The sequence below is a fragment of the Pseudopipra pipra genome, chromosome 18 (assembly GCF_036250125.1).
Source record: "Pseudopipra pipra isolate bDixPip1 chromosome 18, bDixPip1.hap1, whole genome shotgun sequence".
NCBI classification, from domain to species: Eukaryota; Metazoa; Chordata; class Aves; order Passeriformes; family Pipridae; genus Pseudopipra; species Pseudopipra pipra.
Window position 1 is genome coordinate 11,208,431 of NC_087566.1, and position 18,545 is coordinate 11,226,975.

General features: G+C 41.0%; 1 protein-coding gene across 1 annotated transcript in view; it reads right to left on the reverse strand.

The window, feature by feature from the left end:
• TMEM132D (transmembrane protein 132D) overlaps positions 1 to 18,545 on the reverse strand; it is a 228,068-nt gene that overhangs the window by 127,959 nt on the left and 81,564 nt on the right. Inside the window, exon 3 of the mRNA XM_064675205.1 lies at positions 9,867 to 10,013. Within this exon, the coding sequence (XP_064531275.1) occupies positions 9,867 to 10,013 (147 nt within the window). The remainder of the gene's footprint in view (positions 1 to 9,866; positions 10,014 to 18,545) is intronic.

An 18,545-nucleotide genomic window follows, 5' to 3' on the forward strand; every position in this document is an offset into this window, starting at 1 on the left:
TGCTGCTACAGACAGACCTATGGAGATGCTGGTGCATTAAGGTATAGCTGAAATGAGAACTACATAAACATCACAAACACATGCTTTGGGATTGATTTGTTACAGTTGATTTAGAAAGGCCATGTAAGAAACAGGAGATGAAAGCAATACAGTCTCACTTTTGGCAGTATGCATTGAGTAGCTATCCATAGAGTCCATGCAGAAATCCATCATAAACTAGGATTTAAGAAAGCTTCCAGTAAATAAAGACTTCTGGAAAAGATAGTATCCTGTCAACATTGAAGGTGTTTTTCTAGTATTTCAGCTAAGGTGAGAAAAAGGCAGGCGTGCATTCTTGCAATATGCCAGGGAAAATTCATCCCAAGAAAGGCTGGAGGTAGTAGTCATCCATTCAGCTGATTTCACATTTGAATATCAGCTTTAGGTAACCCCTGAGACTAAGAATAACATTAACACTTTTACATAAGTGCAGGCAATCCCTCAGCTACCAGCCTGGCAATATAGATCTCAACCACAGAGACACTTCACAGCCAAGAGATCCCTTCATCTTCCTTGTATCATCCACCTGAGGGCAGAATCAGTGGGGCACAGGCTCTGTGGCCATGTTCACTTGTGGATTGTGACTTCACATCATGACCAGCCTGGACCAGTCTCATATCAAAGGCAGAACAGCAGAGCTGTCAGTTACTCACATTTCAAACTACACCTGATCCAGAATCATATTTACACATCTTATATGGAAAACCCCTCAGGCTTCCTGAGTAACAAACGGGTTAGTAACCTCTAATGACCCCTGTACTTTTCCAAAGAATCATGCAACAAGCCAATCTTCCCTCCCTGGCTCCCTCCACAGAAGATACAACCTGATTCCCCACTCCCACACACCCTAAAATGTACTTTTGTCTGACTTCTTATGTAACATTTTTTCTGTGCATTCCCAGGCTCGAGTTTGGTGTCATACATAGAACACATGATTCATAAACTTACACAGTGAGGATGGATTTCAAACTGAAAGGTTCAGACTTTTAACAGAGGTGCAAATGGAAAGTGTAGTGCACTTTAGAATAGCTCTATATAACCCTAAAAATTTATACTCCAGATTTTAAGTGGAAAACATTGGCAGGAGCTGGGGTGTGTTGGTAGAGGTGGAAGCACCACTTGCTGCTGCAGATTACCAGGCAGGGGGAGGAATGAATCACATTACACACTCCTTGCATGTAACCCAAAATATCCAGTGAACACACAGACAGTTCTGCCCATGGGATCCTACACCTCAAATTTCTGTCCTGCTCCATATTTTTACATGTGTGTATATCAGAATCAACTACATCCACAAGGACAAGGCATCCCATTCTCCTAACAACACCTGATTTTTTCTATTGGCATGGAAGTCAATAGAAGCTCTTCAAAAAGAGATCTAAGACACACTACCAGTTCCAGAGAACTCTGTATACTGAACTCCTGGGAGGGAAGGTTTTTCCTGACTATAAAAAAAGAAAGCAGCCTCTGGTGCAAGTTTCCTCTGACGGGAGTAGCTGACACATGAGGAGTTCCCTGTTTAAATCCTGCTCTGTCACACTTCCCACATGACCCAGAGCAAGTTATTAAGGCTTGTGCAGTTACAGGGGGTCATAAACCAACAGAGCAGTGACTTCTGCATTGTCTCAGTGATCAGCTCAGTGCAGCTCCCTGCTGAGTGTATCAGCTCATCCTGAGCCTGCCCATGTAACTCCATTTCACTGCAAGCACATAAACCCTGATAGACAACATGTATTAGAGTCAGAACTGTCCTTCAATTTATCCCATGTCCTTTCTGTGTTTTTATCAAGCTCTACTACACCCCACTATGGGTGGTTAAAAGCCCAAGAGGTGACCAAAGTGAAATAATTAGAGGGTGAGTTCTACCTGCATCATCAGTTCACATAAAGCACCCACAGATCTTTAATATTGCAATTCCAGCTTGCTCATGGCATTGATAAATCTGTACATTAAGAGTTGAAGCCATAAAATAACTCAAATGCCCAGTGAACTTCAGCCTTGTATTTGCAGCTGGAATTTATTTAGGATTAGTTTTACAGTTTAGAAGGATGCTAGGCTGTATTACATAATTCTGTTAACCTTCTGCTCCACGCTTTGTTGTATGTTGACTTAGATGTGACAGATAGATTTAATGATTTTTTCATCCAAAACATGGGAATCCCCATGCTCCAACAGCAACAGGCATATTTTCAGCCTCAGCTCATATTTTCAGTCATCCACTCACTTCCCAACTCTTTGAGTAATTAGTATTACTTCTTACAAGATTTCCTCCAAGGGAAAAAAAAAATCAACAGTACCATTAGAGATATTTTCACAAGACACACTTTTGCATTTAATATTAGATTTTTAATAGACAGGAGATTACTCACTTGCTGCCTCTTTTGTAATAGGGAACAAACTGGTTTTATCCCACTGGAATTGTTATTTTCAGCCTCTGGGCTACTAAAGGTTTGAGAACTAGAGTGCTAAGTACCACAAACCCAGAGCAAACATAATGATGATGAATTTTGAAGGTTCTTAAGGGAAATCATTCATCCTCGAATTTAAAATTATATTTATTACACTGGGTAACACCAGGGTAAAAACAAAGACACTAAATATGCATGAGGTTATCCAGGTTGTTGGAAACAGCTACTTCAGCACAATATAGAAATACCCAGAAAACCCCTGCATGTCACCCAAGGAGAAAGAGAGAAGACAAAAGCCCCTCTGTATCCATGAATTATCTGCCTTTTCTGTAACTGTCTTCTGTCAGCAAACTACTTAGGCTTACACTGTTTCCCTCAAACTACCTGATTCCCAGTTCTCCATGCCAAGAACTCTCAGTGGAAGGGGATTAACCACCTGACATTATTTATTGTTTGCAGATTTTACAGAGGCAGATCAATTAACTGAAGAATTACAACGTTTTCAGAAGACTCCCTCTAGACAACTTTTAGCAAAGTCATGCTGAACACTGTGCTATAGAACCTCATTTTATAGAAGTACTATATATATATATCTCAAAGAAAACAAGGCTAATTACCAGCACATCACAGACAGCTTTGTGTCTTGAGAACCTCTTGAAATGGCAAAAATGCAGCTCTTGACTACTCCCACGCAAGCATTAGAATTTTCTATAGCTACTTGAGCACAGGAATCATCAGAATTCCTCCCAGGACTTCCCAGGTTCATCCAGTGAACCTTTGAGCTATCACAATAACTTGGTGGAGGCAGCACACCTTTTCTTGAATTCCTAGTTAGAGAATACTGAGTACCTGGTTATACAATAAATTTTGGGATCATTAGGGAACCTCCTATATGAAGTATCTATGGATCCTATGGTCAGTACTTTCACATCATCACAACATATAAACTTTTAGAAGCCTGGAGGTTTCCAAATAACTGGAAAGAAGGAAAAAGAAAAACCCACACTGTACACAGCATGAAATTCTAAAGCTATCCTGGGTAAATATGCTTCCAGCTGATCATTACCCATATTTCTCAGAAGTATAAGTGACATTATACTCTAGTATTTCATATTTTCCATGATTATTTTTATATGTAAAACAACTGTCAGTAAGATTTAATCCAAAAACACAAAGGGGATAACATGCCTTCAGATGAACTGGGACAGGAAATTAAATTCATCCTTCCTTACAAGCACACATCCTGCAGCCAAAATTCCTGCTGTTCAAAGCTGCACCCTGGGGTCACAGCTGAGTGAGCTGGGAGAGGTTCCCCTGATGCTGGCATATGTGAGCGTGGAACTGGGCCAGCTCGGAGTAAGAAATGCTTTCTCAGGTTGTCTTCTGCTGTGCCACTGGAGAGAATACAAGATTCCTTCCAAGGAAATACAGAGGTGGACCAAAGAGCTGCATGAGGCAGCTGGGCTGGAGGTGGTGGACAGGCAGTGAAGGGCCACAGCCTGGGACCCGCCAGGCCCTCAGGACACCATGTCCATCCCTGCTCTCTGCCATTATTTTCCACCTGGGATTTACTGTCGCAAAAGCAGAGCCAAATGTAATCATGACCACCCATTCTAAGACAAATTAGAGCCAGTGCAAAACCCTCTCAGGTGAACACAATGTCTTTATTGTATTTCCTCATCATTTCCACCACTGTTCCTACACATGCAGTGAGAGCTGACAGTAACTTCAGCTCCCCCTGGGGTGTGAGCCAGTGTAACTGTGACAATGATCCCAACTCTCTGCTCCAAGTCCTAGAAAATCTGCAGATTTTGGGTCGCCACTGAAAAAGGCAGAACCCTGTCCCTGATCCCTCTTGATCCCGCTGAACCCCCACAAACAAAGGGTGCACAATGCACCAGACCACAGGGGTTGTGCAACTAAAGCTTCAATTACACTCTTCAGTCCTTTTTAGCCAGAGCAGGAGTGGTAAAGATGAGGAGAAAACTGTCAACATAGCAATGTATTCTATGTGGAGGACTATTTTAGTGGATATTCTTCACCCTGCATTGCTAAAACCATAGAAAGCAACAATTTGATGCACTGCAGTAGATGCTGTCTCTGCCCTAAAACTTTTTGGTGTATTGTTACTCTTTGCACTTGACCACAGAGCAGAATAAAAGCCCTTATATTACCTCTGTGCTTATCATATTGCCTTCTAAAGAGGTGGTATCTGAATTTTCTTCCATTCAGCACAAAAAAAATCCTACAGATGATGAAGGGATACCACAGGGGTATAAAAACCTACAGGCACTACCAATAATCTCCTTTAATTTCCTGACTGTTCAGTCCTGTTGTGAACTGTTATGTCAAGTTACATTTTAGGGGTACTTCACCTTTACCAATTTCCCTGGGATGATGCTCTGAATCTCACCAAGGGCAGGCTGTTGGGAGATGGTAAATGCTACAGAACTGTACATTAATATTTCAGAAGGATAATCACTGAATGAGGGAATCATATTCCATTTTTTTGAACTGCTTCAAAAGACTGTGTCAGCAATTCTATGCTAATTGTCACCTTTCCCATTTCCAATAACATTATGCTCCAAACCAAAAGAACAGGAATAGCCTTCCTCTGCAAGGAGAACCCTAAATTCAGCTGAGATTAAAGGGAATCATCTCTGCAATGACAGCTGAATTTCCCTGTGCCATCTCCCTCGTGTACATGTCAGAGAGACAGGGAGAGTCCAGTTCTAAGATGCCAGAAGGCCATCTGCATGCCTTTGAAGTGCTTTCCTGCACTTTAGAGTTTTAAATGAATGAGTCACAAACAGGTGAAAAAGTTGGCTAATAATGCCTTTCTCTAATAGCTGTTGGTTAATATTTCATCTCTTTCCTTTTGATTTGCTTCAAGATGATAGCCATAAACATTTTCTGTAGTGTATTAGCATTGAGTGGAATGATTTCGAGAGAGACCGAATTTCTTAACAAATAAAATAGTTTTCTGTTTAAAAAGTGAAAAAAGTGGGTCAGCCTGTAAAAGAATAATGCACTGAGGTTTGGTTCATTCAAATTTATTTTGCCTCAACATCTCACAGGGTTCTCTCTCAGAGGGCACATTTAAGTTTTAAAATAAGAAATAGAAGCTTGTGACTAATTGCTTTCAAATAGCAGAATGTAAGCATGACTTCTGAGATGTTCAGTACTTTCACATCATCACAACATATAAAGTCTTAGAAGCCTGGAGGTTTCCAGATAACTGGAAAGAAGGAAAAAGAAAAACCCACACTGTACACTGTATGAAATTCTAAAGCTACCCTGGGTAAACATGTTTCCAGCTGATCATTACCCATATTTCTCAGAAGTATAAATGGAATTAAACTCTGGTATTTCAGAAATTAACATATCATATCTGCTTGATAATAGATATCTTAATGTACTACATCAGCATCAATGATGAGGGAATAGCAAATTTTTTAGGGCTGAATAATTGTTCCTAGAAAGCAATTTTGAAACCACATAAGAGGTATCTCCCTTCTCCTTTCCCTCCTGTTCCCCCAGTAATAAAATTTATCATTAAAAAATGAACAGGAGAAACCTTTTTTGCTCAGAATTCACGTAATCAAAGAATTTCTTGGGTTGCCATCAAAATACCCAAAGATACAACCTAACCCAACCCTTCACCCACTCTGAGTGTCCAGCTTCTCAGATATCCCCCTTTAATATGCCCCATCTGAAGTATACATGATTTCTGCAGTCTTTTTCTTGCTTTTATTTCACCACAATAAACTGAAGCTCATGTGACTCCCACATGATGTGATGTGACAAAACACCTCGGAATTAATTTTACTACATCATGTGGTTTTTTCTCTCATTGAGCAGAAATTTTTCTTTCCAAGCACTAATACACTTCTAGTTGAGAAAGTCATGGGAGCACATGGATAGCAAGGAAAAAAAAATAACGGTGATCTAAAACATTAAACTATTTTTATGAGGCATTTTGATGAACACCAGCAAGAGACATAATGTAATTATTGTGGCTATTAGGCTGTTATTTATGTTAAATGTGTGGCTCTTGTTGGCTTCAGAAGTGTTTTAGCACTACAACACTCTTGAGAGTCTATCAAATGTACTGGCAGAAGCAACAAGTAAGAGAATGAGGCAATAGCTCACTGCTGTTACAACATGAAAACTAAATATTAAATAACTACATTTGAAAAGGAGAAATACAGGGCACTAAGGCTAATGGCATGAATGTAATAGAAAGAAGATGTTGTGTAGGAAAATCAAAGGCAATGTTGCCATACATTTTCTGTCTCCTGTTATTATCTAATATCAAGTTAATTTCTTCTATTATAAAAGTGTTGAGAAAATTCAGCAGTGAAATACAATATCATGAATAAATGAGACACGCAGGAACAAACGAAGGATATAGCCCAGAAAATACTGTTATTGTCTCTCACTGTGTCAATATTATCACAGACTGATTCAGTCACTTGTAGTTCAAACTGAAAATAAGGTTCTCTAATAACAGATTCAGGTTTCAGGCAGCTTAAATCAGGAATGCCTTCAATGCTACAGAGCTGTAACCCAAAAGTGCAAGACGAAAAGCATCAAAACAAACGCTATCCTTGCTACATTTCCAGAAAAAAAACAAAGGGAAAAGGAAATTACCAAGCAAAGCTCATCCATGATAAAATTATTTAGAGATAAGGCAGCAAATGATCACATCCAGACATTAAGGTTCTACTCAGAGATAGCCAAGCTTTGTCTATAATTATTTTTCACTTGGTTGAATCAACAGCCTCATTCCTGCCATAAGCACAGAGAACAGCAACGTAATGGAATAATCAACATTTAGACCCAAAACTATAAACACAAATAAAATATTTTAAGAGGATCATGACACCCATTAGTATCACATCAGAACATCTTGCTTAATGCCTCCACAGCAGCTATGGACAGAGGAAAGCACTATCAATCATGTTTTGTAAATGAGGAAAATCCAATAAATCTTTATCTTTAGCCACCTCAACAATCATCCAAGCCCATCCCACCTGGCATGTTTCCAGTCCAACAGCAAACACAGAGGAAGAACAGTCAGGAATCCACATCTTCCACTTGACTATTCTTCTTTTCAATTAGCACAGTAAGATGCTCCATCCCAGATACAGTGAGAAACAGCACCAATCCAAGAAAATATTCTGAAAAGGCAGTACTCCTTAATCTCACCTCTCTATTCTATTCTATTCTATTCTATTCTATTCTATTCTATTCTATTCTATTCCATTCCATTCCATTCCATTCCATTCCATTCCATTCCATTCCATTCCATTCCGTCTATTCTATTCACCTCATTACAGGTTAAGAAAAAGAAAGATCAGCCAACTTGTGAAGGAAATAAGTAAAGCATGGCACATACCAGGATGTACCTCCCTGATTCAATCAGTGTTTAAGTGTTTCCCAAGTCACATTTCTGAGCCACTGGTTAATTCCCATGGCACCATTTTCTATTTGGTTTTTTGGTCACCTGCTTGACGACAGAGGCACAGAAGATTGATGCTTCACAGGGAAGAACAGAAGTGCTGTACAGATGCTACAGGTAGTAAACCCATCTAATAATCTCATGGGTCAACACTTAAGAGTGTTACAAAATTATTATTGCCCAAGAATTAAATCAGAAGAACTGGGGAGAACTTTGCAACTGCTTCTCCATTAAACTGGAACACCGTCACAAGCCCGTAATAAGCGAGGCGCGAGAACTTCAAATCCTATTTGACAGATGGGCTTAATTAGTTATTCTCATACAGACTCACAATATTTGCTGTTAATATTCCTCCTAAAACACCCTGCTGGCTGTGATAATATTTATATGTTAATCCTGTTACGATGAGCCTTCGGTGCCAAAACCTCTCCCAATAAAATGAGGGAGATATTTCCAACCCCGCCAAGGAAACGGCTCCGGCGCTCGGGTTCACTCTGTCACCCCACAAGTGCCTCCTTAACCCGTGAAATTACACCTGTCACAGTGAGTCAGCTTTATTAACACTATTTTCTGATCCGTGTAAAACCATCAGAAACACGAGGGTACTGAATCTTTAGTTAATTAACATTGCCACCTTTGCATCCGTGTGATTGGATCTCTGATTTTTGAGGGGAAATTAAAGAATGTGCAGACAGAGTTTGTCTAATTTCAAAGTGAACTATGGAAACAAATCATCTGGTAAGAGACACCAATATTTAACTGTTATCCATTGTGCCCATTTGGTGGCATCAAACATCAAAAAGCTTCCCCAAAAATATTGAGCACGCTCTCTTGCCCCACCTAATGCCTGAGCTTGCTTCTTAAAATGAATAGCAAAAGAGATTAAATTTAATGATGAAAACAACACAGTGAATAATACATTGCAAATATTTTTCACTCGTTTGCAAACTGTGAGGAAGTTATCAAAAGTGAGAAAACCACAAAATCTCAGCTGGGAACTCGGGTGGAACAAGTCAAACCAGAAGTTACAGGGGAGTTACACACATACCTTGTTTTCACTTGATTTTCTTCCCAGTAAAATCTGATATGTATATGAGCTCATATTTCTTTTAATAAGCAATGCTTATACTCAGCATGTGCAAATACACAGAAGCCACAACCACTGCACGAAAAGTGGCATAATAATTTATTTTTCTGTGTACAAGGGGTCATTTTGAAGGCTTGCCACTGAATGATGAATAGTGAAGGGAAGGAAGCTGCCAAGATTCAATTCCCCCATGAGCTTGCTTTATATTTTCCTGCTGAGGAAGAGAAATCAGGCAAATGCACTCTATGGGCCCAACAAGATAAAGTGTGATGGAAAACTCATTGTTGAAATAATCTTTGATTTTGATCCAATGCCCATCTCAGTCAATGAAAATATTCACACTTGCTTCAAATAGCTTTGAACTGTGATTTTAAAGAATCTGCCTGACAGATTGTGCCAGACAGTAGGAAGCTCTGACCTTGGCATACATACACATTGCTTCCTTGACCAACGAAATTCAGTCAGGTATGAGACAATATACGGTTTAGATGAGAAAAAATCAGGATACTCTGGCAGAAGAATTGTGTAGAATCTGAGTTATAATAAGGAGAAAGTGATTTATGCCATGATTATGAAAGGAAATTTTTTCCTTCCTCTTTTCTTTTTTTCAAACTTTTTTCAAGTTCTTCTAAATAATTTGTGAAAACAGTATTTCCTGCTGACTTTTGAGTATTAGCATTGAGTAGCATTCTGTTCAGAGTATATGTGGTAGAACGAGCAATGCAGTACAAAATAAAGACAACCACGGCTTTTCCCAAAGCATTTTCCTCATCCACCACAGTAAAACTTATTAAAATCACGGCAAAATGCTTTGAGAAGGGAAAACAACTGTCAGTTATTAAAAGAAATACTGCTAGAAATTACCTACCTGCTTTCAGAGGCAGCAGATTTCCTCTGGCAAACAATAACAGCTGGTGCATATTTCCCAGTATAATCCATGCTCTCTCTGATGTCCCACAAGTAGGGGCTGCTGGCTCTCACACTGAAAACATTCACACCTTTCTTCACCTTTGCCCTAGGAGAACAAGAAGATGTTTAGATGGAAAATGTCAGCTTGATCTGTTCCTTTTCTCTTCATTAATGCTCTGGTTGCTGCCCCACAGAAAATGCCACAGCTCATCAGGGTTCGACAGCGGGACAAGGGAGGGAGATGGGAGAATTAATTAAGAATTCCATATTTTGAAGAAATGATATCAAGACAGAAATCTGATTGAACTGATGGTAATTACAGCTTTATTCATGGTGAAATTACAGGGTAGATGTGTTCTGGAGAACACTCCTCACTCCTGCTCTGCCATTCCCCCCACTGTGGGCACCACTGAGCGTGTTGAGGCCCTCTTATGGCTACAGGTTATTGGATTGGAGAAGAAAGCACCATTTGTATTGTAAAAGAAGTCAGGCTGTTGCTCCTCTAGTGAGGCCTCATATTACAAGCAAAATCTACCCTTTTTCTCCTCCCTCTGGATTACTCAACGATGACATTCCTTATCTTTCCATTGTCTTTTTGAGCCCCAATATTTCTTCATTTTAATACTGTCAGGTTAATTGTTCTGTCAGCTCTGAACCTAAAAACACTTAGAAATATTTTTATTTTTCCTAAACCAAGTGATTTCTTTGGAGGTCTGTCTAGCCTATAAACAATGGGCTAAACAACAGGAAAAGCTGTATGGCAGACTGTTGCCCCCATGACAACTGGACTGGCTCCTACTGAGAAGTGCTTAGCATGTGCTTAGCATAATTCTTCTGGGTTTGATTATTAAAAAAATAACAGCCAGAATAATAACCAGAAGTTATGAGCCAGAAGTGGAGAAGAGGAACTATATATAGAGAGATACACTTTTAAATATCTAATTCTTTTTAGAAGGTGTTGCATTCCCTAATTCTGCCTCTCTCTTTACCTAAATATGTATCTTAAGGCAGTACTGAATTAGTCCACAGGTATATAATGTTGGCCAATATACTGAATTAGGAGTTTCTGGTGTTGTTAACTTTTGGTTTCTGAATATGTTTACAAGAAGCCCATTGTGGTCAAACAGCCTTGTATGTGAGCTGTCAGGAAATGACAGTTTAATTATATTTGCTTAAAATCTCATACTCAAAATCCATTCAGTGCTACGGCGAGTTCTCAATTCCGGGCAAAAAAACCCCAGAAAGGTATGTGATTTTTTTTTTTGTATAAACAGCTGCTGCCATGCAGAGTTGGTAATATCAGTAAAACAAGCAGCATCAGCTCTGCCTCCACATGAAATTACTAATGGAAGTTTTGAAGGACAACATCCACACAGATGTTTTCGGAATAAAAAGCCAAAGAATTCCTTCAACTGCCTCGAACAAAAGGGGTTATATCTCATTTCTTCTACCACTAACTCAACAGCAGTGGCTGTAATTTCTTTAGCACACCTGGAAGAATAAATACATGAAGGCTGCCAATTTTTCTTCAAGTTCTTCTATGCTAATTTCATGAAATGAATTTTAAGCAGGTGCAGTTACTGCTGCTAAACCTCAGACATCCCTCAGGACAAGAGATCAATGGTCAAAGAAGAGTGGAAATTAAACTACATTCCTGACTTCTCAAGAGAAGGAGGCAGAAAAAGGCCACACAATCTGGATGAAACATTTTTTCAGCACATGTCTTTGGCTAGTCCTGGTGACCAGCATCTGGTCCTGCCTTTCTGTTCCACCTCAAAGAAAGGAAAACTTCTGAGTGTCAGCTAAGACCAGTGATAGAAGAATTATTCCCACTTCACAGGGAAATGCGGGTGGTTGAGATCCGTCCAAGCTAAGCTGGCTGTGATTAAGAAACTCACCCCCACCCTCTTCCAGCTCTGGGAAGGGTTTGCTGTAGTTGGTGATGGCCAAGAGAAGGTATCAGTGTGGGATTTGGGTGACCTGAGTTTATGGATTTGAAAACCCTGAATGGAGCCAACTGGCTCTAGGGCAGGACAGCACCCGAGTCACTCAGAGCCAGACACTGCTGAGTGAGGGGCTGCTTTCATTGCACAAAGTCTGGAGCTTCTGCTGCAAGGTTGGCCCCTCAGCTTTTCAACAACAGATTATACTGACCATACAACAGCTATGCTTTTATAGGTTTTATTAACAAAACTGGTAGGGAATCAAAAAAAAAGCAGCCTTAGCCCAGAGCACAGCCTGCCTTGCTCAGCTGGCACACAGGCAATAGCTGTACTGCAGCTGAAAAAGCTGTGCAGGGTCTCAGTACAGCTCAGCAAACACTTACACACTGAAAATTGAAATGTCTCACTTTTATCTTAAAAAGCATTAAATAAGAGCACAAATTCAGACATAACTGACACCACCCCCTTGTTTTCTGTCTGGATTCCTTTAAATGCCAGGGTGAGGAGGTAAACCAGAAAAAGGGACACAAAACCAGTAGGACAAGCTGAGTTTGTTTATCCTTGACATTCACTTTATCCAGTGACAAACTGCCATCCTGCACTAATTTCTGATGTTTCAAACAAATGCAGATTCTTGTGTACGCTCCTTGGGGTAATTGCCAGTCTGTGGATCAGGATTTCTTTGAAGAGATAAGGTCTAATTTAGTCACCTATGAAAAGCACCAACCCCCTAATTTTACTGAAAACAGTAACACAAGATTGTGTTTCTCCACAGAATTAGAAGTTAGGAACTCCTTTTGAGGAACCAGATTAACATACTTCTATAATTAGCACAGAAGCTTCAATTCCTCGACCCCAGGAAATGGTTTTGTCCTCCAGTATGTCTCAATGCTGTGTTTTCCACTCTTGGGCAATTGCAGAATTTTATTCACCCAATCCACAATGGCAGCAGCATTTTGCAATTACCGAAGAATGACCTGGATGAAACAGGGTTAATAATAACTGAAGGTACATTTTTTGCCAGCAAATAAAACTGAAGATACCTGAGGTGAAAAGACTATGACTGCTGCCAGAGCTCAATTACTTTCTTGCAAATCTGCTTTATTGAATTGCCTGGCTGTCACAGGGCACACGGGGTCTTCGACCCCTCAGCTGCTCTCCAGAGTGCTCATGAGACAGCCTCTCAGTTCAGCCACAGTTCAGCCTAAGATTTCTCAGCTGCAATACACAAAAAAAAGGTGTATGACAAAGCTTTTTCATATATTTGCTCACACTTAACAGTCTAAGTACAACAGATTGTGCATTTGCTCAAAACACTGTGGCAGAGCTGCAGCAAGTAAAGTTGTTCGAGTATTTTGTGACCAGTTTGGGTCAGATTCTACTTCGCAAAGAGGAGGAAAGAAAGGCTGCAAACATCTCAGTCGTGGGCTGGTCTTGGGTTGTTTCTTTTCTAACAAGCAGCCTATCCAAGTAAACACTTCCATAGGTATTCCTACAAGCTGTTATTTACCTCTGGATCGCTGCTCACAGCGCAGCACATCAGTTACTGAGGCTCCTGAGCAGCTCACCCCTTGCACCAAATCAATCATGGCAAACAAAGCCCTTGGGAGTCCACAACCCCTGAAAACACGTCAGTGCTGACAGGGTACAAGTCAAGGGAAGGGAGAAGGAAAAAAAAACCGCTGAAGGAACTCCCCGGATCAATACATCACAACTGAAATCAAGGAAATACATTACCTAAGTGCATAAAGATAGTGATTCCCAATTCTATCTCATGACCCACTAAACACTATGTTTACTCTAGTGATAGAAGAGGCTGCAACTCCAATTAAAATGCAGGCAATGTCCTCTCTCATTTATCAAAGTGTCTGGTTTAGCATCTCCCAGTCTTTGCAGTTTACAACCAGTTAGCGCTTAGCTTTCAGCCCATGTCATTACTGCGGGCTGGTAATGGCTGTGAAATTGTTACTTAAGTGTTGTATAAAGTGGAACAGCTGGCTGGTGAAAAATAACAGCATTACAGCCCCCGTGCTGCTAAGTGCCACGGTACAATGTCACAAAGTGTCTGGTTTGAAGCATCGCGGGGAAAGGCAAAGACGACGGAGAGATCACACACACAGCCTCGCCCTCGGGACGTGCAGGAGATCAAGGCCAAGGAGTGTGGAGGGGCCACGGACACCCTGCCACAGGCAGGACTCCCCTTTCCACGTTTCACTCCCGACAATGTCCTGCACGCAGCCTACAGACATCACACATCCCTCCAGCCCAACACAAAGCGCAAACAAACAGGGAATCCACCCCTTAAACAGCTCTAAATAGAGATGCTTTAGACCCATGACATTGAATTTAGGTTTTTTTATTACTGTAAGCGCTCAGGGCAAAGATCTGCGGGAACCTTTCATGCTCCTTCCGAGGAAGCAGAATACTTTCAACATCAAAGGGATGAGAAGAAAAGGGAGGCTGTTAACAGAGGTGCTACCACCGGGTATCATCTTGTCACCAGTGGTGACTAGAAGGTGGCAGATAAATCGTGTGCAGAGGGGGACGTTTCTGAGAGCTCCTAGGCACTGCACAGGCACTGCAGTGGGTTCTGAATTTGCCTCGTCACCATATCTGCCCAAAGCGTTCCAGGAATAACTCGAGGGGGGTTCTATTTTTGTTTATCTTCAGGGCTTTTTTTCCCGCCCAGAGCCTAATCTTAACCCAGTGATGGGGAAAGAACAAAGCAGTGCTCAGCTGTACAGGATGGCAGCCTTCCCTTTGCTATGCTATGCTATGCTAATGTCCACCTCCTTCGGATAGCAGTGACAGGAATAAGAGGGGTGGGAGAGGCTTTTTTCCCCCATAAGCCCAATTCAAACCAAAGACGAGAAAAATGTGAGCAGAAATGGGCCTGACCAGAGCTCTTCATGTCATGAAACAAAGAAATCAGGTCAGTTTTTGCTCACTGGAAAGTCAAATGCTGATCTAAGTCAGCAGCAAAACATTCCCTGGAAGAAACCCTGAAAGTATTCACGGTCCTAACCTGGAAATGCCCAACCTTGCCCAGACCCCATTTCTGCTGATGGCTATGCCATGGGTTGCTCTGCACACAGGCTCTTTCCACTGACATCACCTCTTGATCCAACTACAAATTACTGCTGCTGGAAGTGGAAACATCCAGTCTGTCCCTCCTGGAGCTCCCCTGTGCTCGCTTGGAAGAGGCTTGAAGAGCAAAAATAGCCATTCTCCAGATGCCCAACCATGAGCTGACAGACCTCATCAGGGTCTTTCTGAAGATCAGAATTAAATGTCAGGCTTAAAAATCAGGTAGTGTGGGACCAGATGCTACCATGGGATCTAAAATCTAGATGGCAATTTTGGAATGACTAAGCTGTAGATCTATTCAAAGAATTCCCAGGTAACTGTCTCTTGCTGGCAAATGAGTGCAGAATGATCACTGTTAGTGCTCTGGGAACATTAAATGCAGTCATCCTCTGCAGTATCTGAGGTCATTCTTTGCTGTACGTTGCTTAAATGAGACCATTTTGATACCAGAACACTTCAGTCTGACATTTACATCCTGATGTTTCACTGCCTGCACAGAACCTCCTCCCCTCTCAGAGGCTTCTGTGCTCAAAGAATCATATTAAAATGCACTAAAACATCAGGAAGCAATGGAAAACAGCAAGAATTTTTCTGTCTTTACTTCAGGACAGCCTTTTTTAAAGTTTTGGAGTACCAAAATTAAAGGCAACATAGGAAGGACAGTTCTGTGAATGCTAGAAAAGCTCCTAAGCTCATGAATAAGCACTGGAATGGGAATTATGTTAGAGAGCACATCAGAATTAACAACAGTATGAGGGTGAAGCATGGAGTCAAGCTCCCTAGTGAAAGCAAAAACAAGAGTTAATTCAAGGTATAGCAACTCCCTTTGTCTTTCCATTCTCCCTAGAAATCCAAACTTAGGGCAAACTCTGCACCTGTTTGAGAGGCCCTCGATAGATCAGATCATTCCACAGTGCAAGGAGGACTGGCTGGAATTTGTGCTTCCAGCATTTCCATTTCAAATTTTATGTACAACATTAGGGCGCCGCTAAATTCATACCCTTTAAGGCCACACTCTTCTTTTGCCTCCCGCTGCAGCTTCATTACTTTTTATGGCTGGAGCTAATACAGGACAGAATTTGAGCCCGAAAGAGATTCATCTCTTGAAACATCAGTCAAAAATAAAATGTGCCTGTCATTGAGAAAACAGGCAGAACTCAGCCCATTCTTGTTGGACTTGGGGCTTATTTGCGGTGAGCGAATGAAAACCGAGCGTAAAAACGCTTCCTGGATCTCTATCTATTATGAACCCCTGAAGAAATTTAGACCATTAGAAACAAAAATTGTTCCCCTCTCAGGAACAAGCCTTCCTAACCCTTTCAATGGAAGCATTTGAGAAGGGCCCATTTAAGCAAAGTGCCTTAGAACTGACTGAACAGAACTGCACCTTTCTCGGAGCCACAGGAATGACATATCACAAAAAAATAGGTCATGTAGCAAGACACTTCATGCTAACCACCTGAATGGCTGGTTTTAATCCCATTATTAATTTTGGCATGGCTAACAAAAGGCAGGATTTGGATGCTGTGATTTAGTGTGCAGAGCTGGCTTCTGCAAGGCTTTTTTTTTGTTCTGTTCTCCCCATCGAATACTTGATGTACAAACCAGTGTTGTCAGTTGTTTTCAGAGAAGATGCCTCAAAGTTTCTTCAGATTACACTAATAGTTTCACTGATTGAAAATCCACAGCAGAAGAGAGTCGGGAGTCCCTGAGATACTGATGGAGTTAGAATAATTTATAGAGAGCGGTCTAGCACAACATAAGCTATTTAAAACTGTATGATATGCCCACAAACTCTTATTAAGGTCTGTGGTTTTCAGCCCTGCGAGACAGAAACCGGTTATCATTATGCATCACCATGAAAGCAGATTAAAATTAAATCAATCTGTTTATCTATGGGTTTGCAATGCAGCTTTTCCAAGGCATAACAGATTCTCCATCTAATTAACATTTCAGGAGGAAAAACCGTTCCACCCAGACACTAAGCCGCCCTCATTCAAATGTAGATATTACAAAAACAGAGCCCAGGTGGATTTATAACAAAATTTAATTAGTGAAAGGGCACGAGACCCATTTAGGCTTCAGAAGTTGAATCGTGCATACCAGGAGTTCAATCAAATAGATCTCTCTGTAATATGTATCTCATGGACTGGATAAAATTGCCTATTGTGCTTCAAGTTTGTGTGCATGCACACAGGTGCATATATGTATGCACACCTGACACACGGATTTAGATTATATTTAAAAACAGAGTCCTTGTCAAAAACATGGTTTGCAAGATGTAAAACACACGAGCCTCTGGAGAGCTAAAAGGAAAGGATGCATACAAATCAATTTAAAGCAGAATCAAACACAGAGCTTGTGGCTCTGACCTCTATTTACTTCCCAAACAAGCCATGAGAGGGCCCAATCCTCAGTGGGAAGCAGAACTGGATCCTCGTTGGTTTTTTTTTGTTTGTTTTAGAAAGATTCTGAATTAGAGCTGAGGAAGGAGACCTTCAGAGCTATATGAGATAAGACCAGCACGCTGTGCCCCCCTGGCACTCCAGCAGTGATCATCTTGGGACTCCCAACACTCACAAAGTCAGAAATAGGTTTTTCAGAAATCCTCATGGCTGCATCATGACCAACAGCCTGGCTGGTGCACAGGAATGGATAACTGGGCAATAACGAGCAGCAACACCAAACAAAACAAGACATTTATGTATTCAGGAGTGTGAAGGAAGGTGTTTGCTTACAGAAATGAACGACAAAGATAAATAGTGCTGCCTGCTGATTTAAAGAGGTTGGGAGCCCCGTGGACTGTTTCCAAATACTCTTTCAAAAACAATGGCAAAAAAATATTATGTAGGGTCTGAAGTCTTTCTAAATTGCTTGTAAAAAAAGCAAACAATGCACCACATCCCTTTCATCCCTGGCCAAACATCAGCAAAGCTGTTACGAGCACAGCCTGTGCAACCAGCAATTTTTTTTTAAATTAGACTTAGATTTAAGAAAGGATAGGAAAAACAAAGCACAGCACTGGGCACCCTGTGCTGTGAAAACAGAGTGCCATTTGCCCCATTTCACAGGTGAAAAACATTGTAGGAAACAGTTGCCATATCAAAACGAGCATGTGAGTGAAGCCGTGGGCAGCCCCCAGAGAACCATCTAGACCACAATGACAGATTACCCAATCATCTGGTGCAAATGGAGTAAAAAAAGAGCATAGAATAACAAAATGTTATTTAAAACCTTTTTAAAGAGCTGTAGGGACATTTATGTGTGTGTTTTAGTACGTGTACATATGTATTTTTATGCTGAGTGGGCAAGCAACAAGTGCAGAAATCCTTCTGGTTCGCTTACACTGGCTGAGAGCGTTGAGGCACAGTGAGAAAAGAAGACAAAGCTGCTGAACTGTGCACTAGAAGTCCTCCAAAACAAACACTTGAAGAGGCAGGAATAGACCTATATATTCTCTACATATACCAAGAAGCAATGGGGGTGGGAAGACTCATTCTTTGGCTTTGTCTGCAAAGCAGTGTCTGGTACAGGACCTTTTGTTTTGAAGTCACACAATAAGAGGCAGTTTTTTGAGGGATGCAGTTACCACTCCAGAGCTGTGACCT